General features: G+C 36.5%; 3 protein-coding genes across 15 annotated transcripts in view; 1 reads left to right on the top strand and 2 right to left on the bottom strand.

Annotated features, from left to right (window-relative positions):
* The window catches only part of LOC112567374 (rho GTPase-activating protein 8-like), a 32,775-nt gene extending 19,257 nt beyond the window's left edge, over positions 1 to 13,518 (bottom strand). Inside the window, exons 1-8 of one of the 11 annotated variants that reach the window (XM_025244074.1) lie at positions 13,107 to 13,518; positions 12,413 to 12,550; positions 10,641 to 10,766; positions 9,366 to 9,413; positions 6,952 to 6,978; positions 3,641 to 3,709; positions 799 to 899; positions 209 to 269 (exon numbers count right to left, since the gene is read on the bottom strand). In XM_025244074.1, coding sequence (XP_025099859.1) covers positions 209 to 269; positions 799 to 899; positions 3,641 to 3,709; positions 6,952 to 6,978; positions 9,366 to 9,413; positions 10,641 to 10,766; positions 12,413 to 12,482 — 502 coding nt within the window. In that variant the 5' untranslated portion in view covers positions 12,483 to 12,550; positions 13,107 to 13,518. Of the gene's footprint in view, positions 1 to 208; positions 270 to 798; positions 900 to 3,640; positions 3,710 to 6,951; positions 6,979 to 9,365; positions 9,414 to 10,640; positions 10,767 to 12,412 lie in introns of all 11 variants that reach the window. The other 10 variants (XM_025244073.1, XM_025244080.1, XM_025244079.1 and 7 more) reach the window with 10 other exon arrangements.
* Positions 13,519 to 16,064: 2,546 nt separating this feature from the next.
* On the top strand, positions 16,065 to 20,845 carry LOC112566879 (citramalyl-CoA lyase, mitochondrial-like). Its single transcript, XM_025243290.1, has 6 exons — positions 16,065 to 16,861; positions 17,034 to 17,225; positions 17,541 to 17,739; positions 18,457 to 18,570; positions 19,140 to 19,318; positions 19,591 to 20,845. The coding sequence occupies exons 1-6, from the start codon at positions 16,535 to 16,537 to the stop codon at positions 19,684 to 19,686; spliced, it is 1,107 nt and encodes a 368-aa protein (XP_025099075.1). The 5' UTR covers positions 16,065 to 16,534; the 3' UTR covers positions 19,687 to 20,845.
* A 1,549-nt stretch (positions 20,846 to 22,394) lies between these two features.
* Positions 22,395 to 27,012, bottom strand: LOC112566344. Of its 3 annotated transcripts, none has more exons than XM_025242487.1 (5): positions 26,806 to 27,012; positions 24,038 to 24,303; positions 23,686 to 23,788; positions 23,086 to 23,337; positions 22,395 to 22,915 (listed from the first exon to the last, which is right to left on the bottom strand). In XM_025242487.1, exons 2-5 carry the CDS (start codon positions 24,290 to 24,292, stop codon positions 22,818 to 22,820), a joined length of 708 nt encoding a protein of 235 aa, XP_025098272.1. In that variant the 5' UTR covers positions 24,293 to 24,303; positions 26,806 to 27,012; the 3' UTR covers positions 22,395 to 22,817. The 3 variants fall into 3 exon arrangements, with proteins under 3 accessions (XP_025098272.1, XP_025098270.1, XP_025098271.1); XM_025242485.1 differs by lacking the exon at positions 26,806 to 27,012 and adding an exon at positions 26,504 to 26,733; XM_025242486.1 differs by lacking the exon at positions 26,806 to 27,012 and adding an exon at positions 25,782 to 26,336.
* Positions 27,013 to 27,061: the final 49 nt, after the last annotated feature.

The following is a 27,061-nucleotide window of genomic DNA, read 5'->3' as shown; positions in this document are numbered from 1 at the left end:
GGGACAGAAATCCAATTATAGATCTTAATCTTTCTTGTCATCTAACATTTAAACTAAAGCAGCTTCCAGGTCTAGTTCTGCATTATCAATACATTTCTTTTCAAGTCTAAGAAATAATGCTTATAAAATCATCCAGTGCAAATAAAAAGTTTCTCCTATGTGAGTAGCGCAAATAAATTGTCTCCTACATTAACAGTCAGCTGCTTACCTGCCACTTCCACAATGCCATATTTCTCTACATCCCCAAATTCACTCTGTTCTTCTTCATCCTGCGGAATATATTCTTTAATAAATAATAGCAAAAAAAAAATAAATAAAATAAATAACATGAAAAATGAGTATCCACTTACACACTGGTGTAATCTCAGCAATCAGATAAATGGCATCCGAAAATGGGAGAAACTCAGATGGCATGAAAGAATTACATTATCCAAAAATGACACTCCTAGTTCCTTGTGCAAAATCTGGTGAGCGAACAGGGATGGAAACTGTCTGCATAAAACAGTGTCTCTCAAAAGGCTGGGGCACCTGATGATTCATGCTTTGACATGGACATTTAATCATACTTGGATCAGTTATAGAACTGACAAATTTTAATATTCAGAGTTGACTGAATGTATGCAAGAAGATGGCCCCAGCACTCATGCACATCATCACAGAAATGCATGTTTATTAAAACAAATGTGCCTGTGTGCACACACTTTTTATATTACATAAGATTCTTAATAAGAAAAAACACTTCTGTAATTTTATACAGCTAGTCTTTTCCTGTCAAATGACTGTCATGTGGAAACATACTGGAGGTGTTCCTAACTCTGCTTCAAAATCTTCATCAATAAGCCCATCAGGAGTTATGGCCCCACCACGGAATGCGCCCCCCTCTCCTTCTTTGGCCAGTTCTGAAAATCATAACATAAAAAGTAATAATTTCTGTGAAGTTTGAAGGAATATTTAAATATTACATCATTTCTTAAGTGGGTCTTCGTTTTCATACACACAAATGCAACAGTCTGATGGCAAAGTATAACAAACAATATATATATATGATCATGGTAAGAAATACTGATATAATCAGCATTCAGGTAGAAATGCATACACCAATGATACTATAACATATACTCAATACGATGAAACAATATAGGTAAAAGATAGGCACCTTACTGCTGCATGCACCAAGATCAGCATGCAGGATTTAAGAAGACTGAATGTCATATGTGATTTTTAAAAATAAAAAGAAGAATGTGCAGAGTATGTGTGCATGAATACATGTCAGTAATAAAATTGGAATAATGTCAGTTTAATTTCTAATATATTCATCAGCATATAGCAGCATAAAAGAAGCCCATTACATTCGTACTGTAAAATAAAAGTTTGTTTTCAGAGCATAGGAATGGAAAAGTATGTACAATCAGTAGAAATATTCAAAAAAAAAAAAAAAAAAAAAAAAAGGGAACAACAAGGCTGGCATTTTGTGGTTCTGAAATTTAACTTCACATGCTCATGCATTTCAAATGAGACTTGGCATTGTTAATGAAAACTTACTTTGTTTTCAGCATAACAGCACAACCAACAAGAGTTTCACAACACATAATAAAATGCTGGCATTACTCTTGAAGAAACTAACAGCAGCAAGTTCCATTTGCTAATTTATAGCAGACACATACTAGAATAATTGCTTGATTAAAGACTGTGGATCTCTGGGATGGACAAGGCTGCAATGCAATTACTGGACTTGTGCTACAAGAACCATAGAGTTATATACCTCCATGACAAGAAATGTTAGTTCTGCTTTCTACTAGCAGCGCAACAATATGTAAATTTTCACATCTAAATAAATGTTCATGAAATAAACATTTACAATGGATAAATTGTTATTCAGACAGCACCAATACAAGTAATGGCTGCACGTGTCTTCAAACACAATGTGCGCACCTCTATATATATATTATGTGGTCCATCGTAGACAGTAAGACATACAAGGATGTGGTTCTCTAGTCTAGTGTCTTGGCCTGGCCAGCGCATGGATTAGTTACCCTACCAGTCTTCCTTTCAAACATTCACTACCATACATGCTTCTGCTTCCATTCACTTCTATTCGCACCAAGAGATCACAAGCTTTCTGTGTTCCCCACTTAACGTGGGAAGCAGATGACACAGACCTCCCACCAATCGAGCAAGACATTCACCATCCTTCCACCATCTTAGCCAATTGCCTTGTGGACAATCTTGGGAGAGACAAAGGGTAAGGGAATAATCTCCACAGAAGATCATGATACTAACATAGCATAAGAGCTGGAGAAGCATAGTGCCCATATGTTCACAACCGGGCCTACCCATCGACTGTGGTTTACTTGTGGAGGAAGATGAGCACTACACAGTGTATAAGCTCACCTACTCACCTCACTATCATCCAGGACAGGCCTGACATCTGGCACTAGTAAAGAGAGGAAGGACTGAATAGCTGACCATACATGGTTAGCTTCTCACTACAGCTATCTACGTCGGTGTTGATTTATTTATTCTCTAGTGGCTGTACATTTGTGATTAGACAGTGACTGGTTGAATTTGACCAAAAGAACCCAGAATAAACTGATTTGCATACAATGTAAATATTATAAAGAGATCATGGAATACACTTTAACTGACTTGCATACAGCACGGATATTTTAAAGTGATAACTGAATATACACAGCTTAGAAATGCATTCTCTCTCGGTCTGTGTGATGCACACCACACAGTTTTTTTTTTGCTGGGCTAATTGATACACCAGTTTTCTGGTTTAATAAGTGAGCTTTTGAAATTTTCATTACTTACTTGAATAACATTGTGCCCCACAGCAACCTCAATCTTTCAAAAAATTTAATCTCTATCCAAGCTTTCTATTCCTATTTTCTACATCAAAATTTGTTTGGATTTTCTAAAGGTAAGGGGCATACCTCATAAAACCAAAGAAACAGAAACGGATATATATAGCTTTGCTTAGTTATATGATAAACTTATATATCAATAAATAAGTCTCATACATACAAAACTGCCAATACAGTGTTTTGAATTAAACACCAGATCTGGCATATTATTAGCTTTTAATATGATTTATACCCCTTACCAATGCAAAGTTTATGCTACCAATATCTTGAAAAGAATGAAGGAATGTGAGAAAAAGATACTATGAGCATGAAAAAGGAAAAAGAATGAAATTAGCGACTATATTCTACTGCCTGGTATCATGTGTCTCCTCCACATTCTCTCAACGTAATTGCCTGAACATGAAAAGGTCGTGCTGCTTTGCAGTTGTATTCAATAACTGGTATGCCATGCAAAAAGGTGTGAATCAATGTGACTTAGATTTTTACAATTTTTTTAAAATGACATCAGTTTTCTCCTTATAAAACTCATTTGTTGATAGTTTGTCCAATTACTTTAATTTTTCATTTTATTTAATTTTCCTTTACATAAGTATTTCTGTTACCATTACCACACATCAATGCAATATCACCTACAGAATGTGACAGCAACTGTAACAGTTAATTTTCTTATATAAACAGCAGATGCAATCTCAAGCATTGAAACAGTTAAAATCAGAACTCAGGTTAGGCATCATCCAGTTTTGCTGACTACATTGTGTGCATCACTACCTTACCAAACTCCCAAGGTAGCGTGGGAAGGTGAACTGTATAGTTGTGACTTTCATCTCCATCTTCTTCAATGCCTTGGAAACAAAGTCATGTGACAGCACAAGTAATTTAAAAAATAATTTAACTTAGAGCTTTTGTGCTACTTTTGCAGACTGAACCAAAATATTAAATTGCAACAACAAAAAATAATATGAAAGAAATAATCAATGTTGCTACAATTCCCCAAAACACAAAAACCAACAGACAAAAACCCATAAAAGTTTACTTTGAAAGATGTGTGCAGCAATGTAGAAATTTTGTATATTAAATTTAGTAACCATTTGTTTGTAGACCCATTTAGACTGGACCAACACCTTTTGCCTTCACAACAATGGATAGAAGGAATGTGTCAATCTCAAACCATGCATAATAAACGTGCAGCCAAACCCTCTTGCAAACATTTAAGCTAACACCCATGCACAAAATGTTATATTTGCACAAATTTTTTTTTAAAAAAAAGAAGAAAAATCTCTGCAACAACATGCCAGCTAATAATAAAAGATGCACAATCAAGCAATAAATCTGTGTGAACAAAAAGTGAAATTTTGAAAGCATTAAACATGATCTGTTCAGGCTTAAATATAAGCATAATTTTTCCCAAGTGTTCAAAAATTAATTTCTTTGTTTACAGCTCCATAGTGGTAATAAAATAAACAATCTTAATTATTTTATGATTTAGACTATTTTGTCTAGAAGGATCTTCTTAATCCCCTGCATGGCACAACTGCATGAGCAGACACAAATAAATTATCCAATGCAAAACAAAAGCCATGCGAACTTTTTATGTTCCAATTCTTATTTCTCTTCAAATCTAGGTGGTACATAAAGTCATCTGTATATTTGGTTACATTGTTTAAGTCAGACTGCTCTTTCATGTCATTAACCCTCATCAGTTTTTTTAGGTGGCCATGTTTTCTTTTCTATTAAAGGCTGCTTAGAGTAGTGCTTCTGGGGTCCTGCACATATGCCCTAGTCATCTCCATCTTTTCTTCTGGATTATAGTTTACCATATTTGTGCATTTTTCAAAACTGATGATTGTGGTTGGCCAGAATATCTTTAGGATGGTTCTTGTTTTTAAAGGTTGTTCATTTGTTTGATTTTTGCTGTCTTCCAGCATTCACTCCCACAGAGTTAGATGCTGATGACATTAATGCTTTATATTCTTCCTTTTGTATTCTTGCTTAGAACTGTGAATTTCCAAATTTCTTTTAGCAAAGCAATGACTTGATTGTCAGTTCATTTGGTATCTACATGTGCTGATATTAGACTGTCAAAGGGATGATGAGCTCTTTTTCCACTTTTTCGCTCTCAATTGTGAAGTGGTCTGTTGAATGAGATTTCTGTCTTGTTTTTTTGATTTGCCCATGTTCAAGTCCTGTTTTGGAAGCAATTTCATTTAGACTTTCAATCTCTTTTAGTGCCTTCTTATATTGGCTTGTGAGTAAAAGAAGTTTGTCTGTATAATTTGTGTCCTTTAGAACTAAAGAAAACATCCAGCAAATTCCTTTTTTTCTATCTTCTGTTGTTTCTTTCACAAACCAGTCTATGCTCAGGATGAAACAATGAACAAATTTAACATGAAGAACAAAATACTGATATGATCCCTCATACTTTATGCAAAGTACTCAAGCTGCTTAGTTAAGGCTTTATAAAGTATATGTTATTTCACTTTAATAACTATGTAAATGCAATAAAAATATGATATGACCCTTCCCCCCAACCCATTCCACTTATTGCTACTTTACTTGTCTTCCTTTGCAAAATTTTGATACTCTCGGTCCTTGTTACTTGATTCCTCTTTATATTGTATGCATTTGTCTTTTGTTCAAATCAAACTATATTGACTGTCAAGTCCAAGACAGAAATGTTTCTTTACTCACAATCACATATAGAAACATAATATAAGTGTATATATAAACATAACGGGAAGACATACATACCCATACAAGACATTCAACACACACACCTACTCCTTCTCATGTATATGTGTGAGCCTCCTTCATCATCAGTACTGTTGTTCATCCTTCTGTCCTTCATACATTTTTAGTTCTTTTGTACCTCGTATGTTGTCCATATCTCTTTTTTTTTTCCCAAGCACTACGAGCATGCTCCTTATGAATACAAATCTTGCGCTTATTATTATAAGGTACATGCAGTTAAATGGGCATAGCTGTCATTTTTATGCATTTATAAATATCACGTAGATGATTGGCTTTTCAGGATTTTTTTTTTAAAGCAGTTACAGTAATCTCTAAAAGCTATGGTTTATCTCTGTCCAAAGGTTAGTAAAATATTAATCTCAATCCGATTAATAATTAAAGATTAGTATATCAAGAGGTACTACACATAAAGAGATTAAGTTAGGTTTTAAACATGAGCAAACTTTAAAAAGTGGTTATATAAAAATAGGAGTGCTGCATGTCACTTTTAAAAATGGTGATGAAGTTTACAAATACTATGAATAAAAAAAAATTACAAATTTTTATTGTAAAATATGCACAGTAAATCTGAACAAAATTCAAACATTTTTGTGTTCATGACAAGTGCAGCACTCAGTCTGTGCAGATCACTTTGCACCATGTATATGTTATCTCACATTTGTTTTATGCTAATGTAAACTCCTATTGATATTAAGGATGTGTTGTGTGCAACACTCTTATCTCTCCCCTCAGGTATACATCTGCATATATGTATGTGAATGAGAAAGTACAATAAGAAATGCTTCCAAATGAATATTAGGTATAAAATATGGCTATTTTTCCCGAGAAGTTATTTCACAGATATGAATTTATTGATTTTTAAAACTGAAAATATAATTTTTGTGTTTTACTGCAGATAAGTGTTTACTTTTAATGTAAGTTATCTTTGCTTACTTCTGCAAAATTAGTTATAGCCATTAAAGCCTAATGACTTTAATATTAAATTTCCTCGATAAAAATTACAAAAATTTGTCATTTGCTATCCAACACTGAGACTAAACCATGAAAAGCAACATTTGGATAAGTCAGAATACTTGTTCTGCCTCTGAAATCTGGAACTGATAGGCTCACGAGCTACAGGTCACACACCCCCACCCCTGACCTCATCATTGTGACAGACTGTATGCATCACTCTCACCAAGCATGGAGAGAGAGAGAGCCATGTATACATTCTATTGCATGCAGCAAAACTAAAAGTTCTCAAATAAAATTTTACTGCAGCATCTACTGCATACTCAAGCAAAACATACAGAGACCACAAAGCAAAGTAAGTGGTGTGGCACCACCATGCCATTACCTCGATCTAGCTGTTCATCCAGTTCAGCTGTTCAACAGTCAAACAACATGCGTTTAGTTATACTGTAGACAAACACATGCTTTCTAGAGTCACTGATGTTACAACATAAACAAACAGCAATCAGGCCAAATTTCTGTGGAAGTAAATGTGCTCATACACTCATGCCTAATGTTCGCAAGTGAACTGGACAAGTACATGCATGAGGGTGTGTGTGTGTATACATGAGGTCTATGCAGCATTATCAATATACTGGTATATTATACATGAATGAATGTTTGTGTATACCTGAGGTATATGCAGTATATATATATATGAATTCATGTGCATGATCAACTTAGCCTCACAAATGTGAATGCTTTTCATCCATGGTAGGGATCTCCCCATGCTTTACTGACATACACAAAAAATAAGCACCTTTCTGGATATGCAGTGACCATGCATGCATCATATGTGCCATTTTTGCCATGGTTTGTCTAACTGACAGTCTAGTAGGAACAATCATTCAGACTTTCCTCAAGTACATCAAATGCTATTATGATGCCCAACATGATAATTTCTAAATAACTGAAAAGCCTTAACGCTTATTGCACTTGCATTTTCTAGATGTCTTTTTTTCCATTTCTACCAACATTTGTGGTTGTCTTCACACCAAACACATTTCATGTGACCACCCAAAACTACATCCAGAGATTAGAGGCAACATATTGTGACATGACCACATACACGTATGTTGTTTTTCAGCAGGATTCTACATTAGCATGCTGGAAGGCAAAGCTGTTGCACATCGGAAGTTATCAGCCATTTAATAAAATATCAATGACAACAGTGATTGCATCAAAAAAAAAAAAAAAATCTTTTAAACTCAGATCATTCAAAAGTAAAACCTATCAACTTACTATACTGTGGCTAACATTAACTGGGTATAACATAAAATGGATAATAAATATCCATTTGAATAAAAACAAAAAAGCAATAAGTTACTAATAATATTTTTTCTTTGACAGCTCATGTGATATTATTGCCTAAATAATATACGTACTGCTTGTTTCCTGATTAAAAGGAATAAAAGCCTCAACACAATTGCTTCATAAAATATTAGCACTGACATATGAGCAGAATGATTTGTTCCTATGACAGGGGAATAATGTGTCAGTGATAAAATAATTGAGAAATGTAAAATTTCATCTTGCCATCTGAAAAGATAACAGAAATTATTTCTTTGTTCTTTTTTACTTTTATCAAAATTTGACCTCAACAAGTGATAGGCTCTCTTCAGTGACTATGAAATATTCATCAGTTGTCCTTAGCAGTGTCTGCATATAAGTTTTCCTAGGTTACCTTGACATGTGTAGGAGTGTGTATATGCACAGGCTACCAACCCACAGGCAAATTTTAAAGTTTCCATTTGTTCTTAAGCGCACACCAGAGTTTAATATCTTAATATATCGCCTCTCATTTCATCCCTGAAGAAAAATTATTTTATATTAAAGGAAAATTTAGAATAAATATCCTGTACAGTGTACAGTATGAAGTTCAGCCACCACCGAAAGCCTCTGTATTCCTATGTCTCCCAGCTAAGTTCCATGCAGTTAGTTACATGAACAAAACTGTTCTGAAGATTGCATAGAAACTTTATAAACAACCCTTCTAAAATATGTCACCTTTATATTATTACATTGGATTGTAAGGCTGTCTACATTTCAACTGTAGCCAAAAAAAAAAGCAAAAAAGTCTTTTCGTCTTTTCATTAAAAACTATAAAATATGTAGCATAAAGGATATGCCAGAACTGACATTTCTTCCACAAAGTCCTGTATGTCAAACTGTAAATAAAACTGTTAGAATTATTAAAACCCTAAAGAACTTGGATTTCAAAGCAATAGGTTGTCTGCTCTATTTTATCTAACAGTAGGGTAAAAGTTATTGCTAAGTAAACCTTAATGATTACCCTGGTGTGTATCTGTTTGTGTTGGTGTGCACGTTTGTGTGTGAGAGAGAGAAAGAGAAAGCAGGTTCATGTTTATGGATATATATAAATAAAATTCCTTGACGTATTTACATATTTATACAGAGGTAGGCCAGAATGCCAAGATAAAGTTTAAAGGAAGCTGCTTATGACAGCTAATAATTTTATGAACTTTTCAATTACTCTAACTTTTTAGATGTCCGTTTTGGACATTAGATTAAATTTTGGGGATTTCTACTAAATCATTTTTTTCTTTGAAATATCATCTGTTTCAATAAAAATGACAAAGAATTTCATCAAGATATTAAGGGGTTTTGTCTTCACACTTAACCTGACTTCAGCAACCAACTTCATGCAGATCTTAAGGTTTTCTTCATGTCATGCTGCCATCTAACACCATGCATGACACCATCACATCAGGCATAAGTATGCAGACTGTCAACTCTTACCTTCACTGCCATCATACACCTCATCCGCAGAGTTGTCCCATAACTCAACTAAAAATGACCATTTTTTCAGGAAAAATTTACTGAATAGTTAGTGAACTTGTAAGGCTAAACAAAACAAATAATGTTACTAAAAATAAAGACTCCCATGTGCCCATTATAAACAGTTTAAAAAACTAAAGATTTTAATCAGCTTGCTTATTTAACTAAAGCAAAGTCTCAAGCAGTTGTTATGATAATTCACATGCTGAATCATTTTGAAATTTGACTTTTTTTTTTTTACTTGAAAGCTACTAAAACAGAATCTTTTTAAAACTCTAAATGTCTTGACAAATAAAGCAAAAAATAAAAACAATGCTTGACTGGAACACATACAGCAGTGATAATATCCACATTTACTGTATGTCTCTGCCTAAGTGACAGTGTATGCAGCAATAATCTCCCCTTTCTTATATGGCAACAAAGGAAAGGGGATGAGCACTGTCCCTCAAAAATGCTGGTTTCCAGATAAGTGCACTAGGTAACATCTTACCAAAAAGTTATGGGACTACCTATACCTTTCTCTCTTATACTGTACACAGACCTGCAGGAAGTAGGCTACTTCACTGCAGCATCTCCATCTCAGAAGGGTGTGCTTCAAAATAACAAATATCACAAACAACAGAGTTACCCTGTCTAGCAGGGCACTGGCCAAACAGAAGACATAAAGACATCAAAAGCAGTTCTCCTGAGAGCTCAAAGCTTGTGAATGGAAAAGATCCAGAACATGGCATGCAATTCAGCATGAAGACGAAACTATCCTTTAATAAAAATTTCTTGACAAAAGTAAGTCGAGGTTTGTGAAGTTGTGTAAAATAGTCTGTGAGCCAGCAGTAAGAAGCACACAAAAGAAGTAGTCAACAAGAAACTGTGAAAGTAGAATAATCTGGCCCATAGGATCTGCCAAATATGGGAATGTATATTCCTATACAACTCTTTGACTTTCCTAAATTATTATTATTAGACAATGCTGAAATTCAAAGTAGTGAAAAATGTAAAATCCAGAAGCAAACAATAGCAACAATTAATCATCACTCATCTGAGACAAGTCAGTTACCTGCAGATAATACATGAATGTGTAGTCATGGACTTGGCCATGTATTCTTATTTTCCAGTATCCAAGTGTGGCTACATATTGATGTTTAAAAAAAAAAGTCTCAACATCTTCTCTGGGACTTTCACTGTCCAGAACAAGAATACTACCTTAACGTGAAAAATAAAAGAGCAATGAACAATTACCTTCCTTTGCTGATGATAACTCTAGACCACCTTCATCAAATTCCAGCTCTGGCTCATCTGTACTTGTGAAAAGTCCAGAATCTACACCTGCCATTTCTGACAATCGTGGCACAGCTCCTGCCTCTCCTGTAGGGAGATAAATGAGAAAAATTTGATTCAGTATGCAAATTTGGTAATGCATTCATTCTACCTGTATGCTTAAGTTAAAGAATAACAAGCACTCTGTTATGGATGCGCATGTATATGTAGATGCACAATGGAGATGAGATTGTTCAGGTAGTGATTATTTAATAATTAGTTCATGCTAAATCCCTACAAATCTACTATGCATTCGCAAACAACATAATAATGAAAAGCTATAAATGTAAAAGAGACAATATATAATACAAACAGTATTACAATACAAACATAGTGGCTATGGATTAAATTTTTACGGTCCTTCTGGTTCTAGTACACAACACAAATAGCAGCTTGCACTTGACTTTGGGTCATGAAACCACAGATGTCCCAAGAGAAAAGAGAAAATGCAGACATCAAGAGTGGCTCAAGGATAGGTGAAAAAGGCTACTATTAACACAAGTCTGTTCTAACCTTTCAACTGAGACAAGTGTAAATGTCATCCTTAAATAAGGTAGTTTTGCTAAGTAAATTTGGTGACCCAGACAGTTTGATGTGCCAACTTAAGAGTTCAAAAGTATGTCTGGGTAAAAATATATTTTTAGTGTGATGTTCAGGAAGCAAAGCATTACTACTCAGGTAAACCACACCCATCTTAGCTATAACTTAATGATGTCTTAAATGTTATACATATAATTACAAGTTGGTAATGTATCTGTAAAAGTACACAAGAGAGACATTAGTGGATAAACTGGACTCTAAGGAGAATGTGCATGCATCAGTCCACATAGAATGATCATTAGTCTTGACTGGAAAACATCAAGAAGGAAGATACAATTTTTAAAATGTGGAATGCAAATAAAGAAATGAACATTTGACAAAAAATTATTTTTGCAGAAGGTATTCTGAAGATGAATACAAATCTCTTTTTTTATAATAAAGTTATTAACCATTGCTTACTTTTTTCTCAACCAGTGCAAAATTAGTTTTAAGTGGATGGGTTTAGATTACCGCAAGATTCTAATTCCAAAAATATGGGTGAATAACTCTTAGGAGATGTAACCCTTTGCACATTGGAATTCTTCCTTGGAAAGAGGTCAGAATTTCATTTCCTGTGATGTCTCAAAAGTGAGCTCACTTATGGCAAAATCTTGTTTATACTTCCTTAAAGCTCTTGCACTGGCAGTATCCTTTAGACAAAATCTATGTCTATGTACTTGTATCAAATAATTTTAAAATATTACTTTTTACGACAAACTAACCCTACTTTCATTTAGCTTGTATGCTTAACACTGGTGCAATCTCATATAAATTAATTAATTTCTACATTGAGGTCAATGTCACTTGTATCATTTTCTTTCAAGAATTTTTCCCATGATGTTTATTGAAGATTATTTTAACCTAAAAATGTTTCCGTGAAAAAATCTCAACTATCCTCTGCTAATTTTAAGTTTACTTAATCAAGAAAAGCATAAGGATTTTTAAAATGAGTCAATTTTATCACAGTAATATTCACATGCTTTTGCATGCATGTACAAACTTTCTATCACATATATCTCTAAACGTAATAAAAGTAGAGTTTTAGATTGAGGAAAAGTGAGGCACCACCACCAAAAGCTCTGTCGATAAAGATGGATCTTGGCAAATCATCTTACCTGATGGATTTAACTTTGACTTTCCACCACTGTTGTCATCGCTACGGTTAATATCTGTCACATCTGTCATTGTTACACCTTACTGATACTTCTTGGTACTTTCTCCGAATCAACACTTTTCTGCTCGGTCCACGCTTACTGCACAGTAGCCGACTTAAAATTATTTCAAGCAAATGCAGCTTTGCTTAGGTCATGCAGTTTTCAGAAAACGATGCAAGATCCTATCTCTCCACTATTTTTGCTAGTCACCAATACCAAACTATTTTCCATTTTTTTAATTCGCCGTTAATGTCATCTGTTATCACTTTCGCGGGACTTTTTGTACAAAGATAGCAAAGTCAAACTGCTGCTGAATATTAATGTTATTGAAGAGCTCGTGCTTCACTGGTTTGTATTTCTATGGAAAGTGTTAAGAGCTACTAAAACAAAAAAGCTTTCTTCATTGACACATGATGATTCACGAACTAATGATGTAGTGATGAGATATAACACGCATGCAACATTGCAAGCGACAAAATTTCAAGGTTTTTTTTCTCGATGATTCGTGGAATCTTGTTCACAATTAAAGAGCATGCAAGCTGTAAAGTCAAGTTTTCACTGAAATCATGCGTGATATGGGTTATAAACAGACACCAAGAAAAATCTGACTTCGTTTCCTAATAAACACCACCCCTTCCTCAAACTACCTCTCTACCGGAAGTACTTGTTAATTCTTTGATGTCTTCCACTCAGTATCGGTGTTTTCCTGTCCAAAGTCCTGAGAAAATCATGTAGTGCTGGGGAAATGTCACTGCAGGTTCGTTTTCAAAGACAGAAAGCAGCAGATTTAAAGATCGCATCAAACAACGTTACAGTGTCACAGCAGACACAACTCTGCTGATCTTTTTCCCCTCTTTTACAGAAGAGCTTTCATTTGATGAAGGAGGGCATGGGGCACATCCTACTGTCGGCCAAAGTACACGTCAGTCCTAGTGGTTGGGAAACAAATTATAGTAGGAAAACAGATCGTCTTTCTTGTCTGTTACTTTCACTTCAGCTTCACGTTTTGTTTACTGTTACAAAACTTCCTCGATCGGGCTTTTCGGGCGGTGCAGCACCACAATTTTTTGACCAGTCTGTCGATCCGTTTCTCTATATCACGAACTTATATCCCCTGTATATTTTAAATACACGTCCATGTCTATACAGTGGAACCTCGGTTAACGAACTTAATTCGTTCTGGAAAGCTGTTCGTTATCCGAAATGTTCGTTATCCGAAACAATTTTTTCCATAAGAAATAAAGGAAATAGATTTAATTGGTTCCCAGCCCCTGTTGACTTGCTAATATTTGAAAGTTACAGGCTATGTAGGTATTTGTAATGAGAACAGTTATAATGCAATATAAATGGAGTTAAATAAACATAAAAACATTAACGAAAGCATTTAAACATAAGAAAACTTGTCGTTTTGACGGCGTGGTTGGAAACAGGTGTGGGGAGGAAGGGGTGGAATTACTGATTCCCCCTCCATGAGCACACGTGACATTGTAAAATCGGGGGTGACTTCCCTTTTCTGTAGCTTTGAGGTTGAAGGAAAAAACTTGTCCAGTGTCTGTTCCTTCTGCCTTTTCTGTCAAACTCTTCGGTAATACGACATCACATATCCGACAGACGAATGCCACCTTCATACTTTGAAATCATTTCATTTCAATTCATTTGTTGGCCGCTTCCTTGTCATTACCTCACTACTATTGCTCTTAATCTTCTTTAGAGCCATGATTGAGGATTATCTTATTAAGGTAAAGCACAACAATCACTAAATAAGAAGGATGCGCATAGATAAGGAACGACTGATCGTAACTGTGTCTCGAGCGCGAATGACGACATGCTGGTCGGTCACGTGTGGTTCACGTGGCTGTTCGTTATCCGAAATTTTGTTCGCTATCCGAGACAAACTTTTAACGAAATTTTTGTTCGTTAACCGAAATATTCGTTATCCGAGGCGTTCGCTAACCGAGGTTCCACTGTATCTTGTTCCAGGGCAAACGACAGAAGTTCCCAAGGAGAATTGTCATTAAAATTCTGGCTGTCACTCGTCGGGTGGACTATTTAATCACGTTGTATTCTTTTAATTCCTCTTTTATACAACCCACCCGGACTTAATTAGCCGATGAAAGTCCACAAAAGACTTTTTCTGGGTTTTAATGTATATATATACACTAGACATCGTCAAGTTCATTCTCCAAGTCTTGTGATAATACTCAACACCAGACATGATCCTACCTTACTGAACACTATAGACTGAAGCAACTATATCTTCAGCATCAACATTAAACTTATATGCATGAGTGAAAGCGACCACGGTCAAGATCTGTCAAAGATAGTAAATACTGTGGTGTTCGGTATCTTAATTTGATCTGCATGCATATATGTCCATCAATGCCGATATAGGAGACCAAATCAAAATTTATTTTGTGGTCGATTCATCGCCATGGATGATAATGTACGTGGTGGAATCAAATACATTTTTCGTAACTGTGATTCACGTTAATTAATTAATGGTTATAATCCTTCCCTAATAATTCCGCACAAGTGAATGTGACGATCGAGTAATCCGGGCATAATAATGTATATAATTAGAAAGATTTGTTCGCGGGAAACATCCGGGACTTTAAATTAGTAATTTGTGTTTTCCAGCTGGGAGTCGCTTCTCTCAGCCATGATTGTCATCTGTTCTTTGACCTAATACAGTTTGCGTGGAACACGATAAATGTCAAAATGTTTGACGGCTGAATGCAGCAAGATTACATGGTGGCAGTCAGCGGATTGTGAGTTCTGATTCAGTTTAAATTAATCAGGAAAGGCCATTTGTTCAAAGCTCCACAATCGTTCTGCTGCAGTGTGCACCACGGTCATACATTGTGCAAACTCGCCAAGAGGCATGTTTCAATGTAACGGACGTCATCTCGTGCGTGTAGACATGTTAAACCTGAGCAATAGAATCCCAATCACAGATGATCGACCTGTTCAAAATAAATTTTCCCCTTTCAATCCTCAAATCCCCGTGAATAGCGAAGCAGAATGATGTCAGTCTTAAAGAACCATTTGATCCAGCATCCGCCAGGGGAGCAACACTTAATATGAGCATTCCTAGTCAATGTCCAGAGTATAGACGCCCAGTGATGGTGGTCCCGCTACTCATGTCATGCAGGGCTAGCTAGTTCAGCTAACAGGAGACTCCTAAACCAATAACAGCACCGAGAATATCTCACAGCAGCCAGATCACCAAACCCGCTCGATATAAAAACTGATATCAAAGTTCTTTGTGGATTCCTACTTGATTAGAAAAGTAAAGTTTCTCCCCCATCTGCTGGACTGTCTCAATGGAGGGGAGACCCGGTGATTATAACGGGTTATCGCGTGTTGTGCTTCGCGGGAAAAGATCCGGGGCTTTTGTATTAGTGTTTTCAGGCTGGAAGTCGCTTCTGTCTTTAGGGCAGTGGTTCTTAACCTTGTTTGAGGTACCGAACCCACAAGTTTCTTATGTACATTCACCGAACCCTTCTTCAGTGTAATCATGAATTGCGGGTGTGTCTTGACCTCCGTGGCGGAGGCTCCTCCGAACCCCTGAGACCGACTCACCGAACCCCTAGGGTTCGATCGAACCCCGGTTAAGAACCACTGCTTTAGGGGATGGTCGACGCCGCGGTCCCCATAGGAAGAACTGTCGACACGAACGTCAAAGACTGGTCGTCCTGTACAGGACCATGCAGCTAGTTAACTACCGCCCAAAATAGCCAAGAGTAGCGGTCGAGTCCTGTCAGCTGCCGCGTCTATCCATGTGTCCCCAACGCAGGTGCCAGTCAAGGGACGACTGACTAACGCTTCTGTCAGCCATGATTATTTTCTGTCCTGTTTTTGTTTGAAAATTATCCAGTGTCAAAGCACGGACGGGATATTAGTTCGTGGTCAGTCTTTGACAGCCGAGTGTGGCATGTTACACAGGGAGACTACTCTAAGTACATTTGACGAAGATAGATCACTCTCACTGACACATGGTGCGAAAAAAAATACAAGTTCCTCATTCTTAATACACTATACATGTATGTATGTTTCTTTTAAAAGTACATTTCTTAAATCAAAATGCATTTCTTGGGCAAGTCTGCATATTTTTCTGCTCGTGTGGTTTTTAAAGTTGCATGCGTACGATACGGTGCACAGCCACGTCGTCTGCTCGACGGAGGTCAATCCAGTTTTATGGGCTACGAAGTGCTGGGAGTACCGTCTTCCAAGATTGTGAGTAGAAGTATAAGTCGTAATGTGGTCTCGGAGGGAAGTCGAAAATATGTTCCAAGGAGAACCTTGATGTATGTGCCTGGACACGATTTGAAAAAACTGCGAAAAATTCCTATCTTAGGAGTAGACTGTGCAGTGCTGGAGTGTGAAGACGGTGTTGCTTTGAACAAAAAGGTATAGTAGACCACCACCACCACCACCACCACCACCACAACAACACACACACACACTCACTAAATTTAATTGTGTAAATAGGACTTCCTCACTTTCTCTTTTGAGACGAAAAAGTTCACCAATTTACGATTTCGAAGTACCATTTTTTAAGTCGAGCCAACTTCTCATACAGTCTGAGGCACGGGAAAATATCAGAATGGTGCTTGATGAGCTCAAAGAAGTTAAAGGAGTCGACATAGCAGTGAGAGTCAACTCTGTGGGGAGTCAACTGCTAGAAGAAGATCTTCGTGTCATTTTGACAGCAGAGAACCGACCTTCCACAGTACTTCTTCCGAAAACAGACACAGTTAAGGACATTGTTCAGGTGATTATGTCATTTATTTACTTTTTATCTTTATTGCTTTTGAGGCAGCATAGCCTAGAAGTCTGCACAACTGCAAAGCAGAAGGTCACTAATTTAAGGTTTGGTTAGATATGCAGCTGGAAAAATTTCCCTGCACACATTGCAGCAGCTTTGCAGGAATGGATACCTGATTTTTTGGAGGTAAGGAGAGGGTTGACATATACCGATAAGAGAAATAAAGGTAAAGCATAGAGGTGAATAGATGTATATTTTTGAATATTATCTGAAACATGACATTATGTATATATTTAAAAATGTACGTCTCATATTCTTTAGTTCACAGATTGTCTGCGATCCATCTTGAAAGATAGTGCTTTGCCCTCTTATTGCCCACGTCTCATCACCTATGTTGAAAGCGCAGAAGGCCTAATAAACATGAAAGACATACTCAGACGTGCAGAGACATTCTCTCATGAGGGCATCTATCATCTGGATGGAGTGGTTTTTGGAGCCGATGACTTCTATGCAGACATAGGTTCTTTCTTTGACTTTTTGTCCTTTTTTGATTCTTTATTTCTATTCAGAAGTTGTTTTAGAATTTTCCTCATATTTTTCTTTTTGTCAGTTAACTCCTTGTCAATCTCACAGTTATATTAATGGGTAATTAACATGGGAGGGGATAATTGGTGTTTTATGCTAAGCCATCAACTAAGGCTACATCATGGCAAGACAGCCAGCCTTGTAAAAAAAGATCACGAGGTTTAGATTTATGTAAATCCAGATATCTAGGTTAAAAATAAATAAACGGAAAGCAACAAGGACTTTTTCTCATAAATTGATGACAGCACTACATTATAATAACTTGTCACCAACTAATTTCATGTCAGCCTTTGAATTGAAGCTACTGTTTCTGCATGCCCACATTGTGTTGATACCAATCAAGAAACAGTGCTTGAATGTAGGAGGGCTTGGAAACAAACTCAACAAAAAAGGAAATCTTAAAGACTTTCCTGACTTACTTTCCCCATTATGGTTACCAACAAAGTCAGGATTGGCTGACCTGCATTCAGATTTCATCACAGGCATGATGTTCTTTCTCTGCATATGGCATCTGTTTACAGGGCAGCGTGCTTTGCCATGATATAGCCTGAGCTGTAGACTTTTAAACATTTATTTCCACCCCTCCCCATTAAGGGGACAGCACTCACAGAGATCACAATAATTTTAGTTTCATCTTGAAACGTGTGTGCAGGTGCTGTGAAAACATTAGATGCTGCAGAACTTACATATGTTCGTCAGAAGATAGTCACGGTAGCCAAAGCTTTCCGCATACAAGCAATTGATATGGTATTTACAGATTACAAAGGTATGTGTTATTACACTCAGGTCTATGACACATGCTAGAATAAACTATTAATTTACCAGTAACTGAAAGTATCTGTATGTAGATTCTTAAGAGTAGGTAGGGGACAGCAAAATGAAGAGCTCACAATAACATTTAATTTGCTCTTTACTGTTGACTGCTGGATTTTCCTTGCAAGTTCTGATCATCTTGAGATACCCCAATGCCAGTAAAGTTTCCATTTTTTCGGTGCCCACAGCATAATATAATGTCAACAGCATATACCTCATTTTGTTTTATAGTTCTTCACTGTTGATGTCTCTCTCTTTTTTTCACAAAAAAAATCTTGTTGCAGTATCTGAAAAAACATTATTCTTTTGCTATTTAAACATGTTTTCCAACTTCTAATGCTGCAGACTTTTTAATGTAGTATTGATTGCTGAAGAAGGTAGGTATTTGAAGATGGTATTAACTGATAAGCTAGTTTGATGGCTATTAATGATGATGAATCATTTTAAAAATGACGATATCAAAACATGATGCAGCACTTCATAGTGTTAATTTAAATAATTGAAAATCTTATCTGGAAACAGATTCTGTTGGTCTGCAGCTACAATCAGAACAAGGAGCTCGTAATGGGTATACAGGCAAGCAGATCATCCACCCAAATCAAATACCCATAGTGTGCAAAGCATTTACGCCTAGTGCAGAACGTGTGGAATGGGCAACACAGCTCATTGCTGCCTTTGAAAAACATCAAGAAAGTGGTGAAGTAAGTTGTCATTATCAGGGATTTTGAAGGGGAAAACAAGCCCCTCCAAAAAAGGTTATCTTTATACTTAACTCTGAGTGCATTTGAGAGATATCATCTGCGTACATTTTTGCATTTGTATACTATGTATCTTATTGATCTATGCTAGTTAATTGGTATTTTCCTCTCTGTTTTCATGAAATGGTCATGTTGGAAATGTTCTTAATGTTCGTGTGTTTATTTATCTGTGCATCTATGCTAAATATTTATATATTTATGTGCCTCTGTTTCAGGGTGCATTTACATTTCAAGGCCATATGGTAGACATGCCACTTTTGTTGCAGGCAAAAAATGTCATTCAAACAATCAAAAATGTACACAAGGCTTAGTTCTGACAATCCACCACCCACATGTATATTTATATAGTGTATGTATCTACTGCAGGGACAGTTTGAATGTAAAGAGGCATTAATATGAGTCTCATGAAATTTCAGATAAAATGAGAACTACTCTTGTGTTGTTGTATTATTATTATTATTTTTCTTTTTTACAAACTTCAAGAATACTTTAAAGAAAAATAAAGCTTGATATTTTGAAGTCAGCAGGCAGATCTGTCCACTTATGTTTGCCAGCCTGGTTATCTTCTGGTCATATGGTTGTACAGTGTTGTGCCAGGTCATGTCACAAACCAGACTCAAATAATTGTACATTAGTCACAAGCGACTTGTAGGGTCTGTCAGGGAGGCAACTCTTTCAGACACTGCAAGTTTTTTGTTTTATACAATACATATGTAGCAGTTTCTTAGGAACTTTCGTAAAAAATGTTAGAATCTTTTGTTCTGTGTCAGCAAGCAAAGTCCATGACTTTCACCCACAGAGCAGAAGGTGGCCTGTGTACTGTCAGTGTACATGTGATACCAGGCTCAATATTGGAAAATAACAGGACCCAGTGGCTGGACATAGATGGCAAACAAAAGTAGCTCAAGCACACACCTTGTGACACCCAGCACATCACGGTGGTAGATATTGATATCATATTTTAGATTATCACAGACTGAATGGGGTCATTCAAATAGGACTGATCGAACCATTTCATGGCCGTGCTGGAGACCAAAAGTCACAAAGTCGCATGGAGGAAGACATATATATGTTGTAGTCAAGGGTATGAAAGTCAGTCGACAGATCAAGCGCTGACAGCACTGAGAGGTGATTCGGATCGCAGACAGAAAATCACGGTCTGCATATAGCAGTGCTCTTGGAGGAATGGTGCATTTTGAATAAAGCATACTGAAATGACTCTATCTGTCTCAGGAAACTTGCAGAGACGTGTATTATCTGTACACGCTTGAACAATGATGCATACAAGCACACCAAGTTAATAAGAAATAAAGATGACTTTTATATAAAGAAATATGTCCATGAAAGAATTTTAGATAGTAACCAAAATCAATGGAGTCGTAATATGGAAGGTCTGAAGGAGATTTGGTGTACTACTACAATACTTGGCCTTACTTCAGATGATAGAAAAATCAGAATAGATATATAAATCAAAAAATATATTTATACTCTACAGCAGGGGTGTCAAACTCAATTACCCAGGGGGCCAAATGTCACATTGTACACAAGGTGGCGGGCCGAAGGTTATTATTTAAGTCCGATAACTTTTTATTGAACAGTAGAAAACTAAACGTTTTGTTATTAAATTTGTGTAAACAAAATCATACATTAAAACAAAATTAAAGTAAAAACAAACCAAGGCTTAGCAGTTTTTCTTCTTAATTTACTTTGTCAGAAGTGGACGTTTTGACATTTTTTCTTGGCAACAAGTTCGTTTATGTTTGGAGTAAGTTTCTGTGCTGTGGAGATTCTCAGGATGGACTGCAAGTGTACATCAGTAAGACGACTCCTGTGTGATGTTTGTTGATCTTGATCATCACCAACTTTATGTACACAAGTTTGCTTCTCACAACTTAACGTCTCATCGAGACGACTTCCGCTCGCCAGCCCGCAGTCAGAAAAGGATGAGTTTCTATTAGTCTTTTGCTGAGCTGCCTCATCATACACGTGGGTTGACCCTAGTCACCCTTTGATCTCGGACCGATTCAGGGAAGTTAACAGGTACTAAAAATCTTCGACCCGCGGACCGTGTTCAGGCCAGCGTGTCCCGTGTCAAAGGTCAGATTTATGGGCCCCGCCTTCACTCTCCCTTCAGGTCATCAACAGGAGCGGTGGTAACTTGACGAGTGCACTGTTGGTGGTCTGTACAAACTTCACTAAACTCATCCCATCGCTTGCTGTGCTTGACGGGAACTTTTCTGTCCTTTGCTTTCTAACTGTCACCGTCGCCGGGCCATTCATAATGATTAACTAAAATTCTTTCGCGGGCCAGGTAAAATTTCATGGCGGGCCGGATGTGGCCCGCGGGCCGGGTGTTTGACACCCCTGCAGTCTACAGTCTCTTCCAAAAAAAAAAAGGGGGTTTTTTTGGTTTTGTTTTTTGTTGGGGATTTTTTTTTATATTCTTCATCATGTGGCCATCTACCCCTGTTTAAATAACACAAGAGTGCAGTATTTCAAGATGAGGTATCAGGGCTGACTTTCAGAGGATGTCTTATTTTTCACTTACAAATATCTACAGTTATTCAAGTAAAAACATCTACATTTATTCTTAGCGTCATGTCATTTTCTTCTGGAACTTGTAACGTTTTGTGAAGAGTGCGTTATGAATGTATGCAAGCGTGTATAAACATCTGCATGTAAAATCTCGCTCGCCGCACTCTTCTACCTTTTTCATACAAAAAGGTCCGGCCAACAATTAACAATAAAGAACACCAAAGGGGGAAAAAAAGTTATTAACTAAAGCATATTTTTCTGATTGATGCTTATTTCCTGCCTGAAAAGTGGTATTTTATGCTTTTCTTTACATGCATTGATGGTGTCCTAAGTGTTCAAGGTACACATAAATGTGTTACAACATCACAGTTGTTTTAGTGGTATGGACTGCAAGGAATTTGAGTTGTTGGTACAGTTTTCACTGGACTTTTGCACTGTTATTCATCCACACACATGAACACATTAGCACTGAACACTTTGAAGTTTATATGAAATATCATGATTGTGTTGAGAGTGTGGCAATACACGGGGATACAAAAATGTTGGGCATTTTCTCTATTAAGGCAGCAAAAATAATGAGCAATTGTGGTACTCACACATTTTCCCCCAAAGATACTACAGCTTCTTAGTGATAAAATAACAGTAAGAAAAAAAATGAAACATTTAAAATTTCTCATCCTGTAACACATTCACAAAGAAGTGAAAATGTTCAGAATGTGATGAGCTTTATAATCATAATCACTTGGTCACCAAACAGAAACAGACCGAAACAATGCCAAGACATCTATGTGTGCTTTTCTTTTGCAAGTAGAAACTCGTATAAGACATTGCTAGTTCCCTCTGACTTTTACCTATGTGATTGTGGCCCGTGACACACAGTATATGTGCCCTGCAAAATTCTTTCGTCTTATATTTTCATGTGCACTCTTTTTCTCACACAGTCTTCTTGCTTCTGTAATCGAGGCGCACCTCCCTTGTAGTGCAGGAATTCAGTTAGTGCGTTTCCTGAAAACAATATTTTTGTAAACTAAAATACTTTTTCTTAGGCACAAAAACCAACTGCAAATATCCAATGACAAACTTCCAAAAATCAATGATACACAAATAAATTTTGCATCCAAAAATTTTCAGTACACATGACACTATAAATGATAATGCAGTATATAAATTCTTACCCAGTGCCAGGTAGAGGCTTTTGAAGTCAGTTGTGTGAGGAGGCAAGAAAGTAGTTCTTCCTTCTAAGGCAAAGCAAAACTTTTGTAGAGATAATTGGCCTTCATGCTTTAGCGTTCGGCATAGCTCCATCAGTGTTATCGCGAAGGCTGTTTCTGGTTGTTTGGATGTTGCTGGCCATAATCCCCTTCTAACTAAAGTATCAACTTCTGGCTCACACTGGCAGAAATGGGATTTTACTTTATGCTGTCTCCCTGCAACATCATTTATAGAACAGTATCCTTTAACCTGGCCAACACACCTTTATGAAAGCGTTTTACCACTCTAGCTCCTTGGTAAGTATGATAAACCCATTCAAACATATGCAGTCTTAAATAAGGTGAATGCTATTAAAAAAATCATTTCCTGTGCCATTGAAGATACCACCGGAAATTATCCTGTGGCTTAAACAATAAAATGTCATATGGTATATTGTAATGTTTGCAAGGAGTCCTCAAGGGAACTGTTGGCATTAAGGAACTTTAATAAGAAACAAATAGTTTGTGTTTTTTTTGTTTTCAACATAATGTATTTCTTATACTGCTGCTACTAAATACACTTACCCAATGAGTCAAAAACGCTTATCTGACGAGAGTATATGCTGTCACATGAGTGTTCATGGATGAGTGTTGTATCTCTAATAAGGGGCACAAGCATAGAAACATCCTGGAGAAAATAAACATAAGCGAATTATCAAATAGAAAAAAAAAATAAGTTATGTCCTGTAACTGCAGAAAAAATTCAGTATACAGCTATGCAAGTGAATTTAATATTTTCAATGCAGCAGTTCTCTGGTTAGTGTTTATTAATATTTGAATAAAGTTTTAAGCACGCACAATGCTAACAGTGTAATGCATTCCCATAAACTAAGATTTTGAATAAATATACTTTAATATTATACATTTTAGTACTTACATTTTTCCAAACATACGACTGATGGTACATTACCACGCGGTGTATATTCTCATTACACGTCATGCAATACAGAGTGTTGGGTCCACAGTCAGGACACCATATGACTTCGGGAACCTCAGAAGACCTACAGAAGGAACACTGGTTTGAAGCAGGACAAAATCCTTCCATTCGGGCAACAACCAGGGCCGATCGTATTTTGCTCCATTCTTCTGCCTCATTTACTGCCCTTTTTTTGTGGCTGCTAGGTTCTGCCATCTCAGATTTTTCTGTTAATAGTGCATAGTACATAGTTATTAGCACAGGTAAAACATATTTTATAAAAGGACCCATTAAAACAGATTGGCAATCTCTTCAGCGCTAAATATCAAACTATAGAAAATAATTCTATTCTGAAATAGTTCTTAAATAAATTTGCAAGTTCAACTGTTGATCAAAATACTTATGATATATCCTTCTTATGCCAAAAAAACTGACAGCATTGCATTTTATTCAGCCAACTTTTATGAATTATTATGCAGAGTGTGATCTAATACTACCAACAACTGTTACATTCCTCAGTGTAAGCAAAAATTGTATAAAAATCTAATTTTATATATCTACTAATAATGTTCTGTACAATTTTGTGATTAATAAAGTTAACCTTACTTTCATTATTATAATTTAGAATGATAGCTAAGGTTGTCTCTGTCTCATTAAAATAAAATCTATTTCCAATACAATCACTGAGAAAATACAATAAACTGGTTCTTTGTGTGCCAGATTACCATGTGTCATCACTTAATTTATGTTTTCATTATTCCTGCAGATGTAGATATGGAATGATAAACATGAGAAAATACAGCTATGGATGTGAAATACATGTACTCTGAAGTGTGAGGAATGTTCAGAAGATATTTTAGTCATTAAGTATACTATTCAATGAATAGATATGTTCAATTAACATATATATAGTTCAATTATTGACATTCCTAGTTACAATGGTAATTTAGTTATCCACATACTGCTTTCAAGTGGAAAGGTTACACTGGGTTTATGCTCCACTTGTTGAATGATTCTGGGTTCATTGTGTTCTGATGAATCTAAAGAGCCTAAGAGGTTCCGAAGCTCTTTTGGGGTATATCACATCTTACGGCTCTTACCCATCTTTCCATTGTCTTTGATAATGCCAATGCTACCATAATTAATGATTCTTTTTCCTCCACTTCAACGCATTGTTGATTGCAGATACAACGACAAATATACCTCAAGTCAATAAATAACTGTTGACCCTACAATTCAATTTTTCATTTGGTCATTTCTCAAATGATAAATATATATTTAGCTTATCTACAGACTTTTAGAATATATATAGATGTGGGGGTGTAACGTACTCAAACTTCCCAGCATGACTAAACGTCTCAGTTCAAACTTCCGATGGATTAATAAACATTTTCTTGGGTTTATTTATCAAAACAAGCTCAAAGCATATTGTGAGTTGCATAATTCTGCTTTTGCAATGTTATAATGTTTCGTCCTTTACTTTTATTTCAAGCAAAATGCCAATCGAAGATTCACATGACCGATAAGCTTTATTTTTCTTCGCTTCATGACGAGTCGTTTGGTTTCGCTGCTGTGCCTTCGAATAGTACGCTATTCTATACCACGACCGATGATATTTTGAAAATATCAGCAAACTGCACAAACATGTGCGGCAATACTTTCGTACAATATAGATCGATGTGACAAAACAGCTGCATCTACTCACCAAACTGAGCAGATAGCAGAATGTACTCTATTCTCCAAGATAAAATTCACGCGCCACACAACTGCATGCGGCTGGACTGTGAAAACCTAGTTACTTCCCCTGACGTGGCGGGAGGAGGGAGGTTTTTGTTTTTCAAGGAAGTTGAGAGGGAGGGGGCATCAATTCAACCTCGGAGTTGATAATGTACGTCCATGGTTTAATGTAAAATCGTGATTCCACCGTTTGCCGATCCGACTACCGCGCGCGAGCTGATTACACCACTGCCGGCAAATAATTAACCCACACAGTGGATTCAAACAAAATACGTCAATCATCTTTATAATGATTCGACCACAAAAACCACACCAAATTTGGATGTAATCTCTTAGAATTATTTTCTTAATGAATAGCGTCCCTTTTTGTCTTTTCGTGTGTATATGTGCTCGCCAGCGAGTATAATATAGCTTAAATTATAATTTATATATAGTTGCAGGCTCGGCGCGTAAAACAACAATCCTCCCGCCAACACGGTACCGTACACCTACACCACGAACTAATATCCCTATACACGTCCATGCCTACTTCTAGAATCCACCTGCTCCGAAGTTATTGGGACAGCCAAATAATTTAGAGTGCTATTCTGAACCTTTATATAACAGGCGAACGCTTTTATAAAGTGTCTGAAATTTTTCGTGACGACAAAAACATCGATCCATCCTGTCAGATGTATTTTTTTTTTTTACCTTCCATCTTGGCGCCGATTTTTACATGCAGGACCAAGAGATTGAGCTTGTCTTTTGTGGTTTTGGCCGTGCGACTTCTGAACGTTATTGTTTGCGAATGAATGAAGCTCATATAATCCTGAAGGAATAAGAGTCGATTTGATCAGAGACCTTAGGGTATAACGTCTCTGATTTGATGCCGTTATGTGAATATGGTGTGCTTCCATATAAAGCTGCCGTTAGTTGTCTTCTGGTATAAATAAAGTCTTACCTTACCATTATCATAATCTGCATAATATCTACTTGTTCTATGCTCTCATTACCTGTGAATTCTTACATCTGTGACTGCGTTTGGTAACAGCATGTTGTTATTCAGTGTTCTCAATACAATTTCACTATTATCGTTGTTGAGCGCAGAGAGTGCATCATACTTTGGCTGTGACGCTGGGCTCAGTTATTATTATTTCTGGCCCATAATAAACAAATTAGTGCAATATGTTATCGCTAGCTCAGTTATTATTATTTGTGGCATATAACAAACTTTGTGCAATGTGTGATCGCTAGCGGAAGCTGTGGCAA

This window comes from Pomacea canaliculata, linkage group LG6, assembly GCF_003073045.1.
Source record: "Pomacea canaliculata isolate SZHN2017 linkage group LG6, ASM307304v1, whole genome shotgun sequence".
NCBI classification, from domain to species: domain Eukaryota; kingdom Metazoa; phylum Mollusca; class Gastropoda; order Architaenioglossa; family Ampullariidae; genus Pomacea; species Pomacea canaliculata.
Note: the sequence above shows the minus strand (reverse complement) of the source record. Positions and strands in the feature narration are given on the sequence as shown.